General features: G+C 44.1%; 2 protein-coding genes across 10 annotated transcripts in view; one reads left to right on the forward strand and one right to left on the reverse strand.

Annotated features, from left to right (window-relative positions):
• The first annotated feature begins 704 nt into the window (after positions 1 to 704).
• ccdc146 (coiled-coil domain containing 146) overlaps positions 705 to 24,816 on the forward strand; it is a 36,675-nt gene continuing 12,563 nt past the window's right edge. For 2 of the 8 annotated variants that reach the window (XR_013467493.1, XM_040173655.2), the window contains exons 1-13: positions 828 to 1,014; positions 1,498 to 1,691; positions 15,260 to 15,342; positions 15,983 to 16,198; positions 18,761 to 18,818; positions 20,460 to 20,542; positions 20,788 to 20,881; positions 21,109 to 21,176; positions 21,871 to 22,098; positions 22,203 to 22,292; positions 22,517 to 22,613; positions 23,898 to 23,990; positions 24,372 to 24,539. Coding sequence is in view for 6 of the 8 variants with exons in the window: in XM_040173655.2 (XP_040029589.2) it covers position 1,014; positions 1,498 to 1,691; positions 15,260 to 15,342; positions 15,983 to 16,198; positions 18,761 to 18,818; positions 20,460 to 20,542; positions 20,788 to 20,881; positions 21,109 to 21,176; positions 21,871 to 22,098; positions 22,203 to 22,292; positions 22,517 to 22,613; positions 23,898 to 23,990; positions 24,372 to 24,539 (1,473 nt within the window). In the remaining 2 variants the exon portion in view is untranslated. Of the gene's footprint in view, positions 1,015 to 1,497; positions 1,692 to 14,922; positions 15,134 to 15,259; positions 15,343 to 15,982; positions 16,208 to 18,760; positions 18,819 to 20,459; positions 20,543 to 20,787; positions 20,882 to 21,108; positions 21,177 to 21,870; positions 22,099 to 22,202; positions 22,293 to 22,516; positions 22,614 to 23,897; positions 23,991 to 24,371; positions 24,540 to 24,816 lie in introns of those variants that run through there. The other 6 variants (XR_013467494.1, XM_040173654.2, XM_040173653.2 and 3 more) reach the window with 5 other exon arrangements.
• Positions 2,165 to 11,110, reverse strand: fgl2a (fibrinogen-like 2a). 2 transcript variants are annotated; one of them, XM_040173665.2, is made up of 6 exons: positions 10,233 to 11,110; positions 9,281 to 9,485; positions 4,863 to 5,085; positions 3,819 to 3,989; positions 3,402 to 3,725; positions 2,165 to 3,197 (listed from the first exon to the last, which is right to left on the reverse strand). In XM_040173665.2, the coding sequence occupies exons 1-5, from the start codon at positions 10,818 to 10,820 to the stop codon at positions 3,410 to 3,412; spliced, it is 1,503 nt and encodes a 500-aa protein (XP_040029599.2). In that variant the 5' UTR covers positions 10,821 to 11,110; the 3' UTR covers positions 2,165 to 3,197; positions 3,402 to 3,409. The 2 variants fall into 2 exon arrangements, with proteins under 2 accessions (XP_040029599.2, XP_077957971.1); XM_078101845.1 differs by having other exon boundaries at positions 2,165 to 3,725.

Here is a 24,816-nt window from a genome sequence, read left to right on the forward strand (position 1 = left end):
AGCATATTCCCATTTTTAGAAGGAATTCAGTGTTAATTTTGGAAACCTCTGCCAGGGAAATTCAAATAACAGGCCTGGTTGATTTCATCTGCAATTACAATTGGTAAAACGCATTATAGTATAAAACATAATATGTTAGGTCTTAAGTAAAGAATGGAAGTAATTATTCTATATACGAAAATAATAGCACCGTCCTTCATGTCATTTATACAGGCTGAAGTTGGAAAATGAGGAGATGGATTTTTTTATCTTATATTAAAAAACAAAATTTTCCATTAAAAATAAGAAAAGTCAGTGTAGAATTTGTCGAACTAAACTACTTTCCTGCACACAATGACCCACTCACCTTCACGGCATTGAAAGACACTCTTAAGCCGCGTGGTTTTGTGAACTTTTGTATAAAATAAATGAATAAGTAATGCTAAAAAACGCCCTTGAAAAGCGGGGCCATTTATTCACTAAACTAAACGAAAAGTGGGAAACACAGTCTCCCATGATTTAGATTCAAGGCTCATCATAATATTAAGGAGAAGGAGCTTTATTTTTGCTTTCACCCACACGTGTTCGCGGTCTGCTGACGGCGGATGCTGCGATGATGCGCAGGTGAAGATCCTGGTTAATTACTATTTACCGCCACCTGCTGGACAGTCACCGCAAGTATATAAAAAAGTAAAAAGTCTGGGATTGTTTTGTTTGGGTGTTTCACATTTAAAAATTAAAATAGGCCTACGGGTGTATTATAAACTGGCAACTTTATGGACAAATGCTATATATTGCGTATTCATAAATAAGCAATGAATAAATACGGGACTTGAAACTAGGGATTCAGGGTTTAGTTGCTATGGTGAGAACAACAAAACATTCAACCGGAAATAAATCTGCGACTTGAGTTTTGCAAAGATTAACTAGCTGTAACCTTATTCACGCTGCCTAATGCGTTGGGATGGTTTGACGTTTTACAAGACTAAAGGACAGAGACGTCGAGACGCGTGCGAGGATTCGAGACATTCAAAAGTAAGACTTTTACACGAACTTTTTATTTCTCTGTTTTGCAGACGTTTTGCAGACGAACACCGACAAACTGCCGTTTCTCGGCGTCGTAAAATAGCGCGTGCGGTTTATATTAACCTATTCACTCAGTCTGTACTGTGTCGTCATGACTTTTATTATTTTTTTCTGTGTAGTTTATGCAACAAAAAATACTTAAATTCCTCAAAATTAACTTTAAATGGACCAGTGTGCCTTGGCCAGCATTTCCGGTTTGCGACTGCACCCTTTGCATCAAATTCTTCTTCATTTTTTGGAAGTAGCCTTACTCACCTCTGAGGGAGTTACACTGAGAGTATAGATATGAACCACACCTTAGAGGTTTCTTTAATATCCATACCCAATTACATTGCTTTGTCCATCTTCCCTCCGCTCACCCAACTCACAATGTGGGCATAGACAGAAGTTTGGTTGATGGACTGTATCCTTTTTTTTAATGTTTTGCATTAGTGAGTCTATTCGAGGAGCAGAAAGATAGCAGCAATCCCAGAGAAGTGGAGTTTGAAGAAGAGGAGCATGAGGAGAGGGGAATGGGGGGCCACCCTCTGGTGGCCCTTGCACCTGATGTTGCATCCCCAGAGGAGGCGCAGCCCTCCGCTAGCACTGATGTCACCGCCAGCCCCGCTTTCCAGTGCATAGAGGAGGTAAGATGCATTTCATGATAAATGATCACATTTCTTGTGAACGGCATTTCGGAAATGGTTACATTACCAACAAAACAACATTTGGTCCAGCTAAAGTGATGCGTAGACTATCACTCGATACTGTGCGTGGACGTGTGGGATGTGATTGAACAAAAAGTCAACTATTGGAACTGGAAAGCATCGTGTGGATGAGCACGGTACCTTTTTATTAACTTGTCACATAAAGGTGAACAGACATTAAAGTCACAAGCCCACGGTGTGGTCGTTTATCTTGCGTGAAGTCACTTTTGATTGAATAGTTTTATTGAGTGGGCCCCTAATTAACCCATCTGTTACGGGTGTGCAGCACCTCATCCCTCAATTCTTACAGGCGTCAAAAAGCCCTCTTTTCTTCTCATGAATACTCAGGCTAAATGTGCATACGTTTATCAAGGATGAAATGGTTTTGCCAAAAAACGCAATATACACAGCAATGTAGTTAGAACTTAATTTATTTTTCACATAAAAAAGTGCATATCTTGTTGCATGATGGTTTAATATGAATGATAGAAAAGATCAATATTGTACACACACAAAGCTCCAAACACACACATAATTACTGTAAATGGTCACAACAATGCACACTTTATTGTTGCTTGGATGTCAACAAATGAGACCTTGTACTGTATGGTCTATGTGTTGTATAAAAGCATACCTCCCAGAATACAATAAATACTATACACGTCCTTAATTCTTCCCTTTCACAGTGTGTATATAGTGAATTACAGTTTTTTAACTTTAGGCGGCAGTATTGTACAGATGGTGAAGCGTGCAGCAGCTCAGTGCACGTGGAGATAATGGTGTAAATACAATTGGAAGGTTTCTGCTCCCTGGCTGCTCGCAAGAAGAATTTACTAGAGCACCAATGATGCAGAACACTTGGAAATGATCCGATAGAAATGTATATCAGGCGGCATATTTGGAGCGGGATGCTTTATATAGGACGACATTAGCAAAATTCCCCCAGTGTAATTAAACCAACGACACAGACGTCATTAGTGGTGCACTGCTGCCTGCCCCAAGTTTCTAGTATGTCACTTACTGTAGTTTATTTATTTTTAACAGTTTGACTCTAATCCCAGCATGAGGTTGTTACCCGGTGAATTTCACAGCAACTCCAAACTGTATCCTCAGCCCTCACATCCTCACTCACTTGATTGGCTGCTGTTAATTATGAAAGCATTTAGAGCGGCAAAAATGACAGCTCATTAGTTTTTACTACTACAGTGTGCTGTGCTGTGCCTGGGCTTCTAGCAGGAGGCAGCAGGACGCAAAGTGGAGAAATGTCAGAGAAACTGTGAAAAATCGTTCATGGTAACCCTCCGTATAACATTATAGCTCCTGCAGGAGGCTGGCCTTTACACTGCGTGTGTGTGTGTGTGTGTTTTAATTTTATTCGGCCATCGTTATTCATAGTCCATTGTCCTTTACGATCATCATTTGAATCCACTTTGAAGGCCACTCGCACTGCAGTGGGAAAACGTAATAGCACAGTTACATTTTTTTTCTCAATCATCTTGGTTGTCGCTGCATTTACATGGTCAGAAGGACTTTTCAGGTGTCTACTAATATGTGCACAAAATGCTTGCCTATGCTCATGTGTGTGACTTTTGACTTGTGTTTGCTTGTGTTTGTCCATCTATCCGTTCGCCTGACCATATCAGCGTTTACCTGTCGCCCTAAGGAGCGTAGTTCTTGGGCCGCATCATCATCTTGACCGTTTTGAAGGCCTGCCGGTAGTTAGTGGGGTAGTACTCCGTCGACATGTTGTGCCACGTTCCCCAGAAGATGCCGTTCCTCACTCCCTTGTACCTCTTGTGGTAGTACTTCCCGTTGAGGTTGGCGGACATGCAGGCGTCGAACCACCAGCCGGAGCTGTAGTAGGCGCCGCAGTTCCCGGTGGGGTACATGTCGTTGTCGCGGTCGGGCGTGGAGAAAAACTTCTGGTCGTGGTTGAAGTGCTTGTTGAAACTTAAGGCGTTCCCAGCTGTGCCACTGAAATGACAAGATGCGTATTTAGATGTGTTTGGATTCAATTCATTTCTAGATACGAACACACGCATCCGCACAGGGAGTCAAATATAGTACCCGTATCCGCTGACAGACAGCCGGTAGCGGAGGAATTCATTGGCCACGTAGAACTGGTCGTACTTCGCGTACTCCCGCACACCCTCAAAGTCCTCCAGCTCGATGCGAAGGACCATGTCTTTGGATTTGGTCATCAAGTGGATGTGGTCGTTGCCCAGCCAGAACTCACTTCTGCAGCGGGTGGGGGGAGGGATGGAAGGAGGTTGGACAAAGTAGTGCTTGGTGAGGAAGAGGTTACTATTTCTCCGCGGGAATTCATTTATCTGTCAGTTAAAGGGGGATGAGAGGATTCGCTATTCTTTCAGTGAAGGAGGTTATGCTCGATCTGTAGGCACGTTTAATAATTCCAACAGGAGTAAAGGGTAGAATGGAGGACATTTGATTAAATGTTAATCCTGTTATAGGCACTGCGTTGCACTGTAAATCATTTACATTGTTCTACTGCATAAATGACATCTATTGCCCCGCTGGCCTTCCTGGGAAAGGGTTCGCCCCTCAGCCCTCCCTATTTTTTTTGAGGGGGGGTTCCCTGTGCCGATGGGAGGGATCCCGGACAGAAAATATTATACATATTGTAAATCCCTCTTAAGCAAATGTTTGATTTTCGGCTGTATGAAAGAAATTCAATTGAAATGTAAAAACTATATTCAGTTGATTCCCTTCATTTTCTTTGCTACACATTTTCCAATATCAACAGGTTCTTTTGTTGAATTGTTCAACTTTAACAAATTATTTTTTTTGTTTTTTTAATTCATTTTAAGGTGGTATATTCACGTTCTTTCTTGTTGTTCACTTGATAATCAGTGATAGTGAAAACAGGTGGTGGACCTTCAGTGATGGGGGGGCAGCAGGTGTTAATAGCTGAGTACTGACTGTACTCTGCTATCTGCATAAGTCTAATTCACCTGGGCAGATGGTAGCGTCCGGTTAGGTGAGTCTGAGAAGTTGATAAAGAGTGGGAGGACATGCTGTGAAGCCTTTTGTGGTGGTTTCTAGTATCTATGTGAGTTTAAAGCTTTTGAGAGGTGATGCAAAAGCCATTACCGTAGGTTCCCGAAGCCCTTCTTGTACTCTGCCCAGGTGCGGTTGAAGCTGACCGAGCCATCGAGGCGTCGCTGAATCACGGTCCATCCGCCTCCAAAAGACTCCATGTCACAGAAGACCTCAAATGTGCCGTTGCGGTGATCCGGGGTCACTTCGTACACACCGTTCTTCTTCGCCTCCAGCACATTGTAGTCTGAACAATCCCGAGGGGCCAAGATGATTGCTGGGAGATACAGGGAAAGTAAAGGGGGGGGCTTCAATGGGATGGTACTGGATGATATTAAACGGGCTTTTTCTCCGCCCAACCAAGGCAGTGCTAGAAAAGAAGCCCCCAGGGCTTACGAAGACCGAACAAAGGGAAATGTGATAAATTATCAGGAAATCTAGCTTTAACAAGGTCTCATGCCTGCGCACATTTCCGGGGCAGTGTATTGAAACACTAAACAGTTCAGCATGTTCTCTAACCATCGTGTTTCCAGATCGTTTTCCGTGTGGATCAAACGGTCATGGAGCATGAAACCCAGTATAGTACAATCTCTCAGTGAACAGAGCGCTCTAACCCCCTCCTCTCGCTGCTCAACATGATGTTCACCTTTCTGGAAATCACCAGCAGGGCTCCAATATCCACGAAAGTAAATGAAAGGCCGCTGCTGAAGGATAAAAGTCAGTGACCTTCCCCCTGCGCTGCACCACAGGCCCGTTCCAATGCTGCTCTACTGCTATATACGACTTCTGCCCCCCGTATTTTTATACCTGCCCATTTATTTTTCATACTCCTGCTCCTGTCCCCTGCGTCGCTCCGCGGGGCCGCTGACCCCCATCCAAAACCAACGCCCCAAAGACTCCCGTCAGTTAGCATTTGGGAATTGAAAGGAACAGATTTGTCAAAAAAAAAACGTGGGAAAGTGTAAAACTGGATTAGAGAGGCGTATCCCTGCCTCCCCCATCCCCACGCGTTCGGCCTCTGGGGTCTAAATCATCCTGACTGGGCAGGCAGCGTGTGGGACCCCCCGCTGAGTTTGTTTCACGCAGACCTGCGGCGATACAGCTTTGTCATACTGTTAGATCAGTTTAGTGCCTTGGTAGATTATAGGAGCAAAGGCAGTGGGGAACCGTAGCGATTAGAGGGCCTGACGTCAGGTTTCGTAAAGCGAAAGGGAGGGGGAGGGACGCCGCCGTAGTGGTTTGTGAGCACCGATGCTTCCTGGTAGCTACTCTCAGTGCAGAGGGAGAAGGTGTCTGTGTACACGTTGCACCAAATAAGGGCACGGTTGCGTCTTGGGTTGCTCTGACTTTGCAGCCATCTTCTAAGTGCTCCTATTAAAACTAAGCCGACTTCTTGGTGTGCAAAATGGCTGCAGAGAGGGGGCATCACTCCACGCGGAGAGCAGTGTCACGTTAACGGCCCTCTCCGCACTCGGCATTCAAAGCGCCGCCTCGTAAATTCTCCCCAATGTCTCCGTCGCTTGAAGTGACTGTGGTTCCTTCACTTCGCCTCCATGCGCGCCGCCTTTTATGTGTCCTCATCTTCGTGTGGGCCGCCGGTATTCCTGGGTGGACGAGCGCCTGTCTCATTTGACGTCCTCCGACCCCGGGCCTGTCCTAAACAACTCTAACGTCGACCTCTTACCGATCCTTTGGCTGCTTTCCTCGCTCGCCTAACATCCAGAAACGGCGGCGTGGCGTCTTACAGGCGGAAAACCAACATGCTTTTTGTGGCTTCTAACTTCTTGGTCCAACCCATCGCCCGTTTATCTGCCTGCACACCCGTGAATGATTGGCACGAGAGAGGGACAGCTCTGTTGTCAAGGAATCCTGCTCTGTGACAACCGGTAGTCGGCCAAGATTAGCACACGTACTGGGAGGAAATGTGTATCCGAAGCGATAGTATAATCTCTCCGCAGGATAGCGGCTTAAATAAACGACTGTCTGTTTTGACAGAAGGAAAAAAATAATAATAATCATCCAGAAGCAACCCTTCCTTTCCTTTTTGGAGAAAGTCGCGTGTCATCACGTTCCCGACCGGGCATCCATCCTTCTGTTTTATAATTGAGTTAATGTAGCTGAACAGTAACATGAATTGCTATCCCGTCACCTCAAGGCCTCTGTACGTCTTACAGGAGGGAAAAGGGAAGATTAGTGCTTCCTGCAGAGCAAAGTGGGGGGAATTGATGCTTCCAGCAGTGAGCCGCGGGCGATAAAAGTATCGTGACAAACAAACCCATAGTCTCTGATTAGAAATTGCGTTTTTACATTGTACGCTGGCGTTTTATTGGCTCTTTCCTTATCAGCTGATGCGTTTTTGAGTTTGGGATGAAAAAGTTAGAGAAAACTGTCATTTTCTTTGCACCCTCTGATGCCTTTTTCTAAACCCGCTGAGTGTAAATGTTTGAACTGTGTGCAGCCTAATGAGCCCTACCAGTGAGGCTGATGGATAAACCCCTATGTGAGGGGATATTAACATTTTGCTTGCCGAGGCTCAGTACAGTCTCTCATCTTATTGCCTGGAAATATTATCTTGATATAATCTTCAGACGACGTTATCACCTTAGGTCCGCTTACTTAAAATGTGGTACACGTGTGCAAATCCCTAGCAGTGCCGCGATGATTCATCTTCAACTTGGCTGGTAACCGTGAATTGGTTCAGGTATAGCAGTTATGACCGTCCGTGTTCATAGCGTCGATAGTAGAGGGATTTATCCATTAAGGATCTGGTGGTGCAATTTTAGGATTTAGGACTTCACAATGTAAACTAAATATGATCGGTGGGAGCGAGATGCACGAGGAAAACCATTGCAAAAGATTTTGAAATCATCGGAATGGTTGAGACGTATCGTGTGACTCATGTTTTACTCATGTTAAGTTTTATCATCGCAGACCTTTTTTATTTCCATTTTATCCACAGCTGTCTCTTGTCTGCTTTCTTTTTTTTGGATGAACTTCAGACACCATCGGTCACGATTTCCTAACTGCAATCTAACATGACGGATTGTTGCACAAAGACAAGTGTTACTGACCCTGCGTGCCATCCATGACTAATGGCGGGAAATCCGCCCACATTATTTCATGTGGTGTTGTCAAGAGATAATGAGAGCTAGCTGTTTTATGCAGGACTGAACACTCAAGAGCATGACCTCCAGAAGACGCAAGAGGTACGAGGAGAGTCGGGGGAGCGGGGGGTGGGGGGGGGGGGGGCACCAGTAAAGGGGATTAAAGAGAGAGAGAGAGACATTGAAAGTTATGGCGAAGAGAGGAAGTGAAGGTGAGCGGGGAGGAAGGAGAGATGCCAAGTGGATGAACTGAGGATAGGTGTGGGACAGAGGACAGGTTTGAAGGAGACATTAGGAAGTTTAGGGGGTGGGGGGGGGAGAAAGAGAGAAAGCTGGGATCCCCCTCACACCACTGTCGCAGCTAATCTATTTACGAATAAGCTCACTTCTGTTTTCCTACATGGTGTCACATTCACTCATGTAATACTGGATTATACTACAGTGTCAGCTGCATTTCCAAGGATTTTACGTCAACGTAAAGTGGAATGTTTGGCGTGCTCGGCGGATTTGCACCGTGCATCAGGACGCCGTTTTACTCATATTAATCTCTTGACGTCCTCTACAGCACTGAACATCAATCTTGAAACTTTTTTGGTTTTTTTATGTTCGCACCAGGTAGTAGCGTAGGCGCCAAGTATCTTTCTCCCCCCTCCAATCAGAGTGTCTGCATATAGATAGTAGTTGAATGTCAAGGCACTTCAACATGTTACATAAGAGGTAATCTGAATTCTCTCTTTGACCCTATTCGTAATCTTGCTTCACTCAACCTCAAGCTAATTTAGTGATGTAGTTGGAATGGTGAAGCTTTTGCAGACTGATAGAAAATTCCTCTTTCATTTTTGTACATATCGGTCAATAGAGAGAGCATTTTGCAGCAAACCACCGTGTCGTCAATGTCAACGTCAGCCTGGAAGATTCAATTTCCTACATCCCAGAAAAGCAAGGCGTCAGTGGGTGAAGGTGACCACCCAGAGTCAGGTTATTTGCAGTGATTACAAGTCGCCATGTCCACTCGGGCACGATTGGATAGATCCTACGCCAGGAAATTCACCTCACTTCAACCTCAAAAAGCTGGACGTGTCTGTTGCACGCGTGAGCTACATTACCAAAACAACATCTGTGGTGAAAAAGAAAAAGAGGGGTTGCTGATACTAGGAAAGATTGCAAAATAGCAAAGATAAGGCAACAGAAAACATGTGATGGGGTTCAAGTGAAAAGAGAATACATGTATAGTAAATAGCTGAGGAGATGAAGAGGCCTTTCAGCTGCATGGTTGGTACCAGGAGACCAAGAGCGGCGAGAGTCAATATAGCAAAGAAATATGAGAGGGAATGCTATCAAGAGAAATGTCAATGAGAGCAGGCTTACACTTGGGGGAGTTCTGCACTGCACACTGGGTAGTGCACGTGGAGCTGAGTTTGTTGACCACTCCACTGATGTTCTCCACCTTCCTATCCACCATAGCCTTCACGTTTTCCATGTTGAGCAGGTTGAGCCCCTCGAGACGCCCCTGCACGGCCGAGATCTGGCTCCTAGCGTTGCGCAGGCTGGCTGACATCCTATTCAGCTTCACCTGGGAAGGGCCAGAGAGAAGGGGAAATTGTTTCTGTGCACAGAATACCAAGCAGGTGGATGACTGAAGTCACCGGCCCCTCTTCATTGTTTTTACCGGCCAATTTGAATTTTAGAATAGAGGCGCGCTGTTCGGCCGCGTGCCAAAAGTTCAAGCTAGAGACAACGAACTTTGCGGCCGTTTGGCTGGTGTCTGACGCTGACACTTTGGAATTGTCCCTGGTGGATTGGTGCCATTTAGGACTTTACAGGTCTACTTAACATCTGGCCGGTTTACATTCCAGCTGGGGACGTTTTTGACTGGGTGAATTTAGGTGACTTTGTTCTTACAGTGTTTATAAAGCACACCAGTTGAGTTTGTTTAGCTCAGTGCAAGCAAAATCTTCACAAGGCTGATAATGGCACTGGCTTAATGTGAAATGGCTTTGATGGAAATACACAAATTGGTGCAGTGCCCTTATTGTTTGTACAGAGTCCTAAACAAAGATTGTAGACCATTTGAACAATGGTTTAACCATTGTTCATGTGAATCTAGATCATTTTGATAAATAATTGCAGTAAAATTGTGTTGACCTTAGTCATGGACAATTCACAATGAAGATGCATACTGTCAATAAAGCCATAGGTTTCATATATGCATTGAACCAAGTGTATTTGTAATGAACAAAACCAATCATTTCTTGGTTTCAAGTGCTGCATTTTCCAATGAAAAGTGTCTTTTTCTGTGAGACTGAACTGCGCCTCTTACCTGCATCTCCTGCATACTGCTCGGGCTCGGTGTAATTTTCCCAGAAATAGAAGCATGCCCCACTCCAGCAACGTCCACAGTAGCTCCGGGGACCATCCCATCTCCCCTCACCTCTTGGCTCGACCCACCTTGCACCTCCTGTTCTGTCAAGTCCCGTCTCACTTCATCCGCAGCATCCCTTTGAATGGGGACCTGTCCATGTCCAAAAGCTCCACTGCCCCGTGCCCCGCGGCACTCCTGGCACCCGCTTTTCAGCTTGTTCACGACCTCCTTCAGACTCTGCAGCTCCTTCATCGTCTTCTCCAGGAGCCTGAACTGCTTGGGCAGCTGGATGGTGAGTGGAGGCAAGGTGAGCTGGTAAGGGCAGTCGCCCCCCTCCTCCGGACCGGCCCCGGAGCTCTCACACTGGCCCGAGGGTCTCAGCTTAATGGGGCAGGAGGTGGGAGTCCCGGATTCTGAAGAATAGGGTCCTCTGGTGTCCCATCGCTGCTGTGAGTTGATGGGGAGGTCCGCTGCCCGGCTGCTGCCAGGCACCGAGGCGGCTGCGAGCAGGAGGGTTGCAAAAACGCCGAGCACATCTGTCCTCATTTTGCTTCTTTTTTTCTCCCTTGGTGAGATTTTTCAAGGAGAAATAAATGTGTGTAAAATTAAAAGAGTCCGCGACTGCCTCCGGTATGAACTCCAAGTGTCTGGATGCGTATAGTGGTGTGTGTGTGTGTGTGTGTGTGCCTGCAGCTCCAGACTAAGTGTAGGAGTGTTGGTGAATGTATGTCCTGTGTCCAATTGGTCGAGGAGCGTATGAGCGCAGCCTGCGGGAGGGAGAGTGCAGGGGAACTGCCGCTGCCTCGAATAGCTGTGTCATTAATATCAGGACGAATGAGGGAGAGAGAGCTGAGTTCCAGAGGATGGGAGGGGCGCTACTATTGCGTAATGCAGAACACCATATCAACAGCATTGTCAAGTGGGGGGGAGCGAGGGAGAGAGAGAGAGAGAGGGAAGGAGGGAGGGAGGGAGGCAGAGAGCGAGCGGCAGAGAGGGAAGGTACTTTGTCTGCAGTCGGTGCATTTTGCCGTTCTGCCTTCGCTCTCGAGTCGCCTCGTTTCCCCCCGAAGAGCAAAGATGACTCAGTGCACAGGAACTATCCACTCAACTGATGCTCGGGGTGATGCTTTTTTCCTCCAGGCGCTGTTGTTTTGTGACTTTGTGTGTCCGCACCACAAACTTTCAACATCATGTCCGCTGAGCCAGTTTAGTGGTCCAAAGTGGGCTCAGAGTTATGTGGGTAAGGCGCTGGGGAGCCAACAGCAACAATAAAGAGGGTTTCAATTAGTACAACGTCTCTACCAATTCACATACGCTTCATACAAGGAGTCTTGGTGACGGAGCCGTCGGTTTTTCGGACTCGATTTCAAAGCCTTGAGTTTTGAAGGTCGCCATCTTGCTTTTGACACAAGTTTTAGGCTAAGGGAGGGTTGGAGCAGATAGAATTGCAATGACTCACGATCCGTGAACCACAGCAGTCTAAAACGCAAACACGGTAATAAATCAAGTGAGAAATAGTTTCCCTGATGACCGAGGAGTTGCCCCTTTATTACCATTAGAAATAAGTTTAAAGCACTCCGGCAATGCCTTCACTTTTTAAGAGATTGCCTCCTGTTTACAAAGCTCATGATTCAAATTAAGCAAAAGTGTCAACACAGACTTCAGTTTGGCCTGAATCCCAATAAACACCATTGGGCACCTGTCACTATGTGTGCGACGTAGTACAGCCGCAGATGGCAAACTTAACTCAGAACAGATCAGAAGTGAGTAAAAATCTAATCAATTTCTATATACGCTCAGTTAAACACATTGTGCTTTAAAAGAAAATAATCCCGACATCACTTTGTACCTCTTTTGTTATAAAGTGATTTCCCGATTCAATACTTTCCCATGTTGTGTCAGTAAAACTCTTCCACTCTCTCCAATGTGATATGGAAATTTAAAAGCGATTTCAAGCTAAAAGCAGAAAGGTACACCTGCAACATGCCCCTGAAATTAGATGCATATCAGCCTCTTTTTTTTAAACCCCAAATGGCTCCGCTCGCCTCTCATTTCTAAGTAGATATCATTAATCGAGACTGTGCTTTATTCCTTTTCTTATGCACAATGAATATCTTGCATTAACGCTTGCCTGGTAGAACAGGTTCTTGTTTTTGATAAATGGAAACGGGACATTGCGGTAGCTCGCATTTTAACACTACACAAAGCATTCTAAATGTATTGTTTTGGGAACCTCCTTGAAATGAGATGAGATGTGTTTATTGAGAGAGACGGGGATGTCATGCTTTTTGGAACACTTGGCCACAACATTCATTTAAATGTAATGTGTCATTATTTGTACCTTATGGGCAATTTAATGGGGCATTTCAAGTATGAGGACTTTGATTCAAATAGTTGTATGTTGTGTTATGCATAGTGAACAATTCACTTCGAATCCTCTCCGAGTGACCCTTACAGTCTTGCGTCCTTGTTAAAAACGCATAGTAATGTAACGTATATAAATCCTCACATGGCACGGATTATTTGTTTGGGACGTGGCTGTTGTTGCAGTATTTCACGTGATTTGTGGAATTGGGTCTTTTTGAAAGTGTCACGCACAAGTTGTTATATTTCAAGAGAAGTGGCTCTCAGCCCGGTCGGGGGAACTCGCCAGAAAGGGAGATATTACCGCGCAGAACTTCTTCTAACGAAGTGATTCAATCTAGCTGCACACTCCAATAGCCAATGCAAGGACACGGAGGTAGAGCGGCGCACACAGAGCGGGATGATGGACCTCTCCATCGCACAGTGGATCCAGTGCTGTGCCTCAGTGGTCATTATTCTTTTCCCCCTGCAGGGGTGCGGCGTATTAAAGCCCACAGGTTGTTTTTGTTCTACACTTCAACCTGCAGCCGCACACGCTGGTGTTACTGGAAGGTTTATCTGCACTACAGATCACATGCTTGAGGGTGAAGAAGGGAAGGGTGGAGGTGGAGGTGTGGTGGGGGGGTGGGGGGGGGGGTGTAGCAGACCGATATGTGCATTCCACTTGTGCCTGTATAAATATCCCTTTATGTTCCAGGGATAATCTCTATCACACTTCAAAGATGGTCCTGCCACATGTGAGCCTTCTCCAATACGCTGTGCTGCTGGTGAAAAGAAACCGCTTCAGGCTGCTTCTCTCAGATAAATGCCCAGTGCACGGCCAGCGCGTCTTTCACGTCCGTGTGTGTGTGTGTGTGTGTGTGTGCGTGTCTTCTGCGTTGCATGAAATCACAAACATATCTCATGTGTTATTCAGCCTCAAATTGAGTGTGGAATTATTTTGTTTCATTGCGATGAGATCATTTTTCACTTTCCCGGAACATTTTTTTTTTGAGGGGGGTTTGTTATGAAGACCTAAAATTAGAATACACGACAAGTTCGCAGTTAAACCTAATCCGGAACAGATGGGCTATTTACCATTTCAAGATTCAACATTCAACATTTTAGAGATTTAACCGCACTTGTTTTGTGTTTACTTGTAGTGGCGTGACCTTAGGTGACTGTTAATGCAAACTGACTGTAAATCATATTAACAAGCGCCCTAATCTGCATTATACACAACACTCGTATCTCCGTCCTTTCAGCCCTTGGAACGTGGTCGGCCACTTGTTAGAACATTCGACAATTGCCAGATAAACAACATAGTTTAATCTGAAAACATAATCGTCTCTCCCTAATGTTTGAAGTCCGGGGGGAGTTATCAGTGTGTGTGTGTGTGTGTGTGTGTGTGTGTGTGTGTGTGTGTGTGTGTGTGTGTGTGTGTGTGTGTGTGTGTGTGTGTGTGTTCACTGCCGTTAGATTACCGGCTACACAGTCTGACCTGAGGTATTCTCCATCGTGCGGCTCTTTGATACCGACGTGGCTATCCCTCATTTCCCCCCACTCCACCAACCTGGCTCTGCAGATAAGAGGCAACAACGCCGTTTACACACACAAATCCACGTTGCCACGGAGAGACATTCTTTCTGATCACGCTCCCTTGTTTTTTGTCTTTCTTTTTTTTTTATTGTGCTGTCGACCGGATGCCTTTCTCCTGGCGGTGTTTTTTTGTTTTCTTCTAGCGTGGTTTCACAGCCGTGTGACTTTTTAAAAAACGATACAGCGCCATTGGGATCGGTAATCTAAAGGGCTGTAGTTACTTGTTGTGAATGGGCCGTTCTCCAAGATTTTTGAGATTGCAGGGAGGTTGGGGGGGGGGGCTTGTTTTTCATTCGGATGGTGATGCGGTGTTCTGATAGTGGGATATCGGCTGTGATGATGAAGGTTTATTCAGCCCAGCTCGGGCTCCAATCCTCTTCGCAGGCAACAGGGAGTTTTGTTGTTGTGCTCGATCACACTTGGTGTTGCTGAGTCCGGGCAGATATGGAAGAGCTATTATTACAACGTTACTGAAGTCTGAGCGTATTACGACACAAATAAAGCAATGTCTGTGAAAAAGTTCTTACCGTTATGAAATTTGAAACCCTTAATTTAGTTTTCAACTTCTGGAACTTAATTTTGTCCCTATAAATAATAATAATAAAAAATAAAAGCGCTTACTAGTCCAAATTGTATTGTCTGATTCAAAGCAATATTGTCCTACGTGATATTCTGTGCAGAAAAAAGAGATGCCCATGGAATGCGACAATCTATTGATATCTTTTATAAAGACAGCTCTGGGACTTCGAGATGGTGCAACTTGAGCTGGCAGACCCAGGCAGGTTGCCAACTAGGATGAAGCCAAATATTTTAGGACTGCTGCAATGTCTGGCTGTGGTTGGACTTTTCTGATGCGGAGGATTGACACGGCTGTCAAAACCGGCGCACAAATCTGTTTTCCCAGGGAGTTTAGGAATGTTGGTAACACTTTAAATCATGATAAACTCAATCATATTGCACACCACCTGAACGTTATTTTTTACAAACGGTTTTTCATGTCAAACAAATTGTAATATTTATAGTTTTATTGTTGCTCTGCTCAGCTGTTGTCTTTAGGCAAAATCAGCCCGACCAGAGCAGCCAAACTGAAGTCCAGCTACCTGCTCCTACGTGACTCTCTGAAGAGGTAGGATTTCACGCTAAAACACCCTCGTATGTGTATGTGTGTGTGTGTGTGTGTGTGTGTGTGTTGTATTTTTGGAGGTGCGTTATGACGGCAAAGACGCTGACAGTACCGCACGGTAGAGAAGTTGAAGTCCTGTCCAACTGAAGTGTCCTTGAAGAAGACCACATTATCAGATCTGGTTGCGCTGCACTCGTATACGGATGAAAAACTGTGGAAGCAGCATCTGTGACAAGCCACCGGCTTCTGAAGAGACGTTTTGATTGGGGTCACTTCTCACTCACTTAAGTGGAGCGACAACTTCTAATGTGAGCCAAGAGGTGAAAGCAAGGATGTAACCGATGCAGTATTATTCACCACCTTGCACTGTAATTGGCGGTGTCAATCAAAAAGCGTGGTGATGGAACCCTGATTCTCCGACTTGTCACCAAGGCACAACATAGTGTGTGCCTTTTTTAGTGTGTACAATTGTGATTGGATCAATATGCCATTGAATCAAGGTTAATATGGATTTCATCCTTTCAATTGGTTTGTTTTTCCCCGAAAAACTGAGATCCAGACGATATTTTTTTCATGACACCGTCAACCATTTAACATTTAACGTCTTTTTTTGGCACTGTTAAAACCTGTTTTCATCCCGTAGTAGCCAGGACTCTGAGATCCACCTTTTGGGAGAGGCAAAGAGGCGTCGTGCAGAGCTGGAAAGGCTGCAGGCTGAGGTGGCGAGGACAGAGGAGGAGGACACCTCCGTGGAGCCTGAAAGCGAGGTCAATGAACTGAGGCAACAACTCCTCCAGGCATACAATGAACTGAAAGCTTCTGAGGACAGGGAGTACAAGACACGGCACCGACTGAAATGGTGAGCTTGGTGCGTGTGTCTTTTTTTTCATATGCACGTTATTATCGCAATCGCTCATGCTGCAAGTTGGATTTTCAGCCGCGTTCAATTGAACGTCAACTCCGTGGAATGAGAGAGGACATTCGATTCAAGTAAAAACATCTATCACAAACTTTGCAAATTTGGCTGAAACTTGGTCACACACACACACACGCACGCACGCAAACACAGATGATCCACACTGCTGCCGGCGAAACCCGAGAGACGGACAAGAGCTGAGACGGATCACAGAAGTGAAACTGTTGTGGTGAAAATAAGTTTCTATACAGTAGCAGACAGAATCCAACCCTGGAAATACACAATCAAACGGACGCACATTGTAAGCAACTAGAGACCAAACACTGAGGTGTGATTCATCTTCGGGAGGTGAAGGTGAAACAAAATATTGGTTTTGTGTGTGTGTGTGTGTATTTTCTTCTGTTCCACTGAAACCTTTCATGTGATGAGGAGAAAACATTCTTTCTGTTGCATCAGTATTTTGTTGCAATGACCTTTTTACCAACGTTTGACCTTCAGTAGTCGAGGTGGAAATGCAATGTGCACGTTTAATGATAGTCCTTGCCCCAACTTTTTTTTCTCCGCACTGGTTTTAGTCGGGAGTTTTTCCACGTCGGCCCCGGAGTCTGTTTTCTGTTCCCCTCCTCTAAACTTTTCCCCTCGCTCCCACGAGTCTCTTTTCTCATCGCAACCAGTTTTCGGCAGCAGGTTTCTCTTTCCCTTCCCCTTTACTCACTCGACACCACTATCAGTGCGTCCAAAGGGTCACACACGTGGCAGTGGAAAATAACACGCTCGCTCCCAAGGATTCTCCCATGTTCCTGTACACAAACTCTGCTTTTTCGAGGGCCCAAAGGGGAGGTTACTGGAGCGTCGCTAGGCAACGTGGTAACACGGACGAGTGTCTCCCAAACATTTATACTTCTGATCCTTGGAGACAATGCAATGTCTACTTTTGACCCCTTCGTTACAGGTTGCATACGCCATCGGTGGACCTTTTTCCTCCTCGGGTTAAAATTTCAGTTGCAATATAAATGATGAATGCTGAAATTCCAGGCAATAGGCAAAGTGTCTTTGCCCTGTAGGTAGTCAGGCTTCATGTCGGTTTATACGTTTTTGAAATGAAAGTATTTGGACTCTAAACTATTGCAGCAGCTGAAATGTCAGCTGAAAGGTCGGCAATAAAACAACTTCAAATATTTGGTTTGAGTGTAGCATTGAAGGGTGTTGAAATCCTCTTTGCAGTATAAGCGCCAGAGATGCATTGATCTGAGCACGGAAAATAGTGTCAGTAAGTAATTAGCTCACAGAAGAGAGAAGAAAACTAAGTGAATTTAACTCTTAATATTCCAAATGCTCCATTTGTACTCAACAGCCCAACGCCCTTTTATTCAGGTCTAATGTCTGATCTTCTCCTCATAGCATTTGAGCCTCGATTGCCTCGGCCGACATTGAACCAGCACATATTCATCGCCACTGTAATGCAAAGACGTGATCCGTGGCATACGGGCATCTTTCATTGCGGAGCACATACACTGAGGCACGGAGTCGAAGGCCCAGGGGGGTAATTGAAATATTAAATGAAAACCACTTACATTCTCAGAGGATGCTGTAATAGACGGGATTAGAGACTCGTAATATTTGTAAGAGTATTTGCTGAAGTCTCTGCTTCTTCTTCATTTCTTTCTACCAGTCCCTTGCAACCTCCTTCCTCACTTTTCTTTTCTTCCCCCCCTCCCACCCATCCTCCCTCTCCTCCTGTTGTCCAAATGGCCAGCGGTCTGCACATGACAAGCAGATGCTCACAGAGCAAATATGCCTTTTTGAAACGTTATCGGCCTTCATCTTCGGCCAGAATTCAGCCTTTCTTTCCAGTCACATATTTTAGCATTCACGCCGCTTTCTCTGTATGTCAGCTTATAGCAAATGCATCAGCTTGTCAGGAAGATTAATATGATTTGCTTTGCCGTACACTTTGTGCTACCCAATGACGGAGCGGACTCCGAATGATTTCACACAAACCTCGATCAACTACTCAAAAAAGCATTTGCCGCAGAGTGATGAAAAATTCATAGAAATTATGTTTTTATCTGCACTTTTACATTATGTGGGCTACTTGATTTATGGTTCTTTGGATTTATGGACTACTAGAAAACTTGTACATATGGATGTTCTTTTTTCCATTACGTGTGTGCAAGGAGTGATTTTTTTCTTTTTTTTATTCGCTTAATAATAGTTGCAAGGTTCCATTGCATCCACAGCTGGATTCTGTTTCACTTTAGTTTTTTTACATTTTCTCTTTTAATTCAGAGAAATTATGCGGAACATTTGGTTACCCGGAAACTGCACCAAAAAGTGCATTCCCAAAAATAGATGCAAATACTCATTACTCTCTTTCTGCTTAACCAGGAACTGAAACACGTTGTTTCTCTTAATTACTCACTTTGCTTACCAATGTACTTCCTCTCTTCCTTGCCCAACCCAACCCCCACCCCCCCCCTCCCCCACACCCACCCCCCGATGCAGCTTCTGGGAAGAGAAGCGGTATCTGGAGAAAGAGAATGAGACTCAGCTGAAACGCGCTGTAAGTTCATCGCTGCCCCATCCAGGTGTAGTTTCAGGGCCGCGGATTACTGCTGCAACAACGTTCTTCAGAGAGGAAAGATACGAGTTTTGCGTTAAGCCTCCATCCAGGCTTAATCCCCCAATGTGGGGACTTGTCATCAGCTTTTTTTTTTGCCATTTGAAGCTGAAATAATGTATTTTACAATCTCACTATCCGACAAAGTGATGGCCTACTAGTTGAAAAAGCTTTAATCCTTGAGGGTTTTAACTTTTGTTGATTTAATAATTGATAAATTAAGTTTGTAATGGCTGATAATCTTCCACAAATGCAAACTGATATAGAAAAATGCATAATATACAAATTCCACAACAAAAATTCTCAAAAGGTTCTCTTTTCTGGATACATTTCTGCTCGCGATTCGACACAAAGTGTGAGTACAACGTCTTAATACTCACACTCTCTCATAATAAAAGCAATTATCTGCATTTTGTGTTTAAGCTATAGCTGTTTAACAGCAGCACCAAAACGTCATGAAGAGAAAGAAGAGAACTAACATGAGTCACAAGTAGCATTGCATTCACCATTATATGATCATCAAACCCAATGAAAGTTATGTTTCCTCTGCAGCTAATGGCAAAAAGAAGGTTTAAAATCAATACGTCAAAAAAATGTGTCCCCACTAAATAAAACAAAACCTACGCCCACGGCTTGTTTAATCAATTCCACAGCTTTAATTAACTTGGATTTTGAATGGTTATGGGGATTAAAATGGCATGCAACTACTGTTTGATTACTGATCCCAATAACAAAGCAAAATAACGTATATTAATCCGGTTTAACAACTGCGTTGTCCTTAAGTAACCTTCAAGGGACAACATAGGAAAAGGAAGACTTCCATGCCTGTGTGTACTTGCATAAGGGTTTGCAGTGGCAAAAGTGGCATCAAAAAAAAAAAACGGGCCTCAAAAAATCAGGTCTATAAGCTGATTTTCTACTCTGTCAGGAGCTAACATTGCAGTAAAGAGTTGCAGCATTTCGACTGCTCAAACTGAAATATCGAGCGGTAGTATTCAGCGGCCAAATGCATTGCATCGCCGGCGAGGACGCACACACGGCACCAGGACCCATGAGCAACCCTCAACATGTACAACGTCAGAAGTGTGCATTCAAATGCATACTCTTCTTCTGTTTAATACCACCAGCAGCTATTAATTATTCATTAATCGCAGTGTATAAGAAAAAAAATCCCGTTGTTTTAGAAATAATATGCGATAAGCCCAACATCATTAAGTGGGATGTTAATTATGACCCAATCACACACATTATTAATAAACTATGCGTTTCATTACAGAGGTCTCACATGCATTTTTATGCATATTTTTTCGGTGTATTTACTAGTTTTAAAGTGGAAGTTGACTTAAAAACAGCTAGTTTATTTGCACTTGTTTGCATTCATGCTCATGCTTTTGGAGAACCAGTAACCAGTAACAGAAACACCGCGAGGACTTGGATGTATTTCATCACATTAAAAGCAAAAATCCATTCGCAAAGCAAAAGCCGTTTTGGTATTTTCCCTGAACTCAATTTGGAGCGTCATCATTGAGCATAGAGGCTTGATAGGTGATCTGACGTGTGTACTGCTGGTGTTTGGTCCTCCAGGAGCTGGAGAGCAGGACAGAGAACCTGCAGGAGATGTACGAGGATCTGAAGAAAGAGGTTCACCAGAAGCGGCTGGAAGTCAGGTATTTGCTCGGGCCGTTGTTCACTGAGCGCACATCGAAGCTGACGTCGCCCTGCAGGTTGACACAAGTCTGCACAGGGTTGTCTTTTTGCAGGGTCTGTCTTTTAAGTTTTAATAAGCGTGCTCATGTTATCCTTAACAAGAAGAGCAGTGCAGCTGAAGCTTTTTGTTTAAGAGGTGTTAATCAAGATTCTTCAGATAATCAGGATTATTTTCGTGTCTTTCTTGCCCTCATGCCGTGCACAGAAGTCTGACGGAAGATGTGGAAACCCATGAAATGCAGATATTGAAAGAACAGAAAGAGCTCAGAGACAAGATGGAGATCATAAAGGTTAAAGAGGTCTGTGTTTGATACTTGATACTGTGTGTGTGTGTGTGTGTGTGTGTGTGTTTGTGTGTGTGTGTGTGTGTGTGTGTGTGTGTGTGTGTGTGTGTGTGTGTGTGTGTGTGTGTGTGTGTGTGTGTGTGTGTGTGTGTGTGTGTGTGTGTTAGTGGACCAAGTTTACGCTGCACCCATAATAAAATGACACATATTTTACTTTCTTCCATTTGTGTGTCACTAACAAGGCTGAGAAAGCCGGACTCATCAGCATCCAAGTTTTCAAGGAGAACGAAAGGAGACGCTCGAAGAAGCAGTAAGGACATGAAGCCCCTTGATTCTTTATTCGTTTTAAACAACAGGCATACAAATGAGCCAATGAGGGTGCTTCAATCAGACAACACTGGAAATAATAAACAGCAGAGACTTATTTATAAAATGAAGTCACTCCCCGTCACTTTGCTCAAATCCTTCTATAATCTGCCTCCTTCAACTTCATCTCCATTTTCTACTTGGAAAGGACAATTATTTTCATTCAGTGTGTCATACAGATTAACACGCTAAATAACAGTTTTTACCTTTTGTTTTTCTGCAGGATGCATCACTTTCCCATAAAAATCATTTAAATAAAACAAGAAATAAAATAACGTGACAAACCTATGTATCAAACATTATTTTTTGTGCAGTGCAGCTGCATTCGAAGGCCCCTTCATCACCAGAGAATGCTTCCGCTGGCACACTGCAGTCTCTTTTATGTTAATTTCAAATTCACATTCTGCTTGCAAGGGATGCAGTGGAACTGCCTCTGTGAGCCACGCGAGATGTGACTTGTGATTTGAAATTCACAGAGCTGAGGGGCTCTTGGGGTTGTATGTAGAAGATGGGACACACACACACACACACACACTTTTATTTCATAAGATAGGCACTCTTTCAGTGCAAGTAAAGAGTAATATGTTTAATGTAGTATGTGTGTTTCAAGTGTCTGACCCTTCCCCTAAACTCATTAGATCTGCAATGAAGAAGATGGAAGCACTGAATGTAGAGATGTCCGAAATTGAGCAGCGCGCGACGGAGGTGGACGAGCGCAACCGCTCTCTGATGCTGAAGAAGAAGGCGCTGAGCGGGGAGCTGGAGGGTCTCCGGGCCCGAGGAGATGCCTGTCAGAAGGAGTGCAGACAGTGGCTGAAAGAGCGGGAGCTCAGCAGGGAGGAAGAGGCTGAGTTCATGGGCAGCAGGTGCAAACTTCTCACGCGCTACAGTCACAGTAAAAACAAAAAAGGGGGGGGGGAGGCTTTTGAAGTGCGTTCTTCATGCGAGGTCATCGTGTTTTCACCGCCAGGGGAATCCTGGAAATGAAGTTGCAGAGCATCGTGTACGACCGGAACTACCTTCATGAGAGCCAATCCGTGCAGCTCAAGGAGAAACAGAGGTACAAAGGGACGTCGAAGTGAGCTCCATCGCACATGTAAATGAGTCAGAAACACAATAGTTACACAATGTGTGTAAGGACCTTTGCCCTGTGCACCTAAGAAACACAGTAAATATGTGTACCTCATTTACTAATGGACAAATAACCTTTTAGTTTCCAGTGTGGGTACTCTTGAGTGACAGGGTAAATGATAAATATTTGAAAATGTGATTGCGTGTCATCAGGCATTTGAAAGCGCTGGCGAGGATGGAGCATGCGTTGACCATGGCCTCTGAGCAGCTGGAGCAAACGCAGTCCATCTACGTTGCGTTACATGCAAAGGTGACCTGTAGATTGTTACTTTCCATAAATATATATATATATATATATATAATTTATTGGCAATTACTCTGGAAAATTGGCTATAAAAAAGGGCTGGAACGCAGGTGGGGGAACATTTGTGTAAAGTGTAAATGTCTTTTTTTTTATTTCATGAAACTTCCTGTTATTTTACTGACGCACACAGTTTTTTAAAGAGAAAGAAGAGCAAGTAAGGGGAGAGTGAGTCATGGGAAATGCATCAGCGAATATCACAAGCATTAATAATGTGAAAGGAAATCACAATAACACATCAGGTATATTTTATGCATTGGAGAGATTCTAAAAACAAAGCAATTATAGAATATCATTCATTCATCATTATCACACAAACAATAAAACACTTGAGGATTGGATAGCGTTTGACTAAGAACAGGTTTCTCAAATAGGTGTGTGATTGATGTGATATCACAACAAAGTGGTGGTCTCAACTTCACACCGCGTGAGACCTGATATGGATGTAAAATAATTATATGTAATAATAATTCATAGCATGTCTTACTTTTTGGAGAGGCCATAGTTGCTGCAATGGGAAATCCTCCCTATCAGATATGTTTCTGTTGAATTAGGCTTTCACCAAAGAGATCTGCATCTGCAGATCTATTTGTAGGACGGCCCATAGTAAGACCCACTCTCTGATTCCCTGTGATAGGATAGATTTCCCAAAGCCTAAAAGCCGAGCAGAGAGAAGCTGCTGAAATCCAGCCCCCATCCAACACTATTTTTTAAATAGTGGAATTCTTTTCCCCAACGATGCCAGAAATATGCTGCCTGCCTCAGCTTTGAACATGCTTATTTAGTTTGATTCTTCCTCTTCTAGGACTAACCAATTTCAAATATAAAAATAATATATCATTTCTTGCGTTGTAGCTCAACAGGAGGCCTGGCAGTGCAGAGAGGGGCCCAACGTCCAAAGACATACATTTTTAATTAGTCAAGTGTCACTGGATCCAACGGCTATCAAAAAGAAACTCCGATATATAGTATTAATTATTTTGTGGCCCGATGTTTAATGTGGGATAAATTATGCACTGGCTGAATTTGATTTATATATTTATTATATTTTACACTGGGCCCTCGTGCTTTCTTCTTCACTGTGAATAGGCTAATGGACTAATGTACAACCGGGAAAACCGTGGATGATACATTTTTAAATCTTTAAGATCCATGGTCTGATGTACACTGAGATACACTCTGTTTGCACCCTGAACATTTGAACAGGCTTTTGATTCTGACTTAAATTTCCAGTTAGATGCTGTTCCCAAACAAGAGGCCAGTATTCAGCAGAGGATGGAGCTTCAGAAAGAGGTGGATGCTCTCAAAGTCCGCTTTCAAAACCAGGTGGGACAACGCACAGGGGTGGACACGTTATCATTAGTAGCCGTAAAACGTAACGCAATTACTGCAGTGGCCCTCTAACAAACCCGTCACTGTAGAGCCAATAATATAGTTTATGATGAACATGTTGTGGCAAAGTGTGAATTCTATTCAGTTATACATCTCCGAGTTAAAAGGCAAAATAAGGTTTTTATTGCAACTTTTCCTGTGACAAAAACTGTAACAATCACCGTAGGGAAAAGTACCAACTTCCCACAGAAAGTTTCATTAACCATCGTCCTCATATTAAAGGACTTCCAGTTCACTTTGCTGTCCATTTCTGGGGCCAGTCAAATTGTTGGATTTGTCAGCTGAAAACAGTGTTGAATGGTGTTCTTCCCCCAGCTGTCAGTAGCTGAGCAGGAGAGCGAGAAGGTGCAGCAGTATGGGATGATTCAGGAACTGCTCAGGGAATCAAACTGCCTCCGAGAAGAACTCCATAATCTCAGATGTCTGACCCGGATCAAAGTGGACGAGAGGGGCCAGAAGCACCGGGAAATGCTTCGAGCTGAGGTGCAACACACACACGCAATTTTTTAAAACATTTTCTTTTATGCAATTTTGGCTTTGCAGACACTTATTATATTATATTTCACCCCAAAGTGTCAAACACATCGAAGGGAAACGAAAATTAGGGTTCATTTATCAAGAACGAATAGGACCAAAAATGTCAAATACCGTTTCATAGAGAGCAAATGTCTCCACAGCCCTGACGATATTACTGTCATTACAATGTGATCGTTTCAAAGCGATTTGAAAAGAGAGACACCAAGCAATCTTAAGTTCTACA

The sequence above is a fragment of the Gasterosteus aculeatus genome, chromosome 4, assembly GCF_964276395.1.
Source record: "Gasterosteus aculeatus chromosome 4, fGasAcu3.hap1.1, whole genome shotgun sequence".
In the NCBI taxonomy this organism is placed as follows: domain Eukaryota; kingdom Metazoa; phylum Chordata; class Actinopteri; order Perciformes; family Gasterosteidae; genus Gasterosteus; species Gasterosteus aculeatus.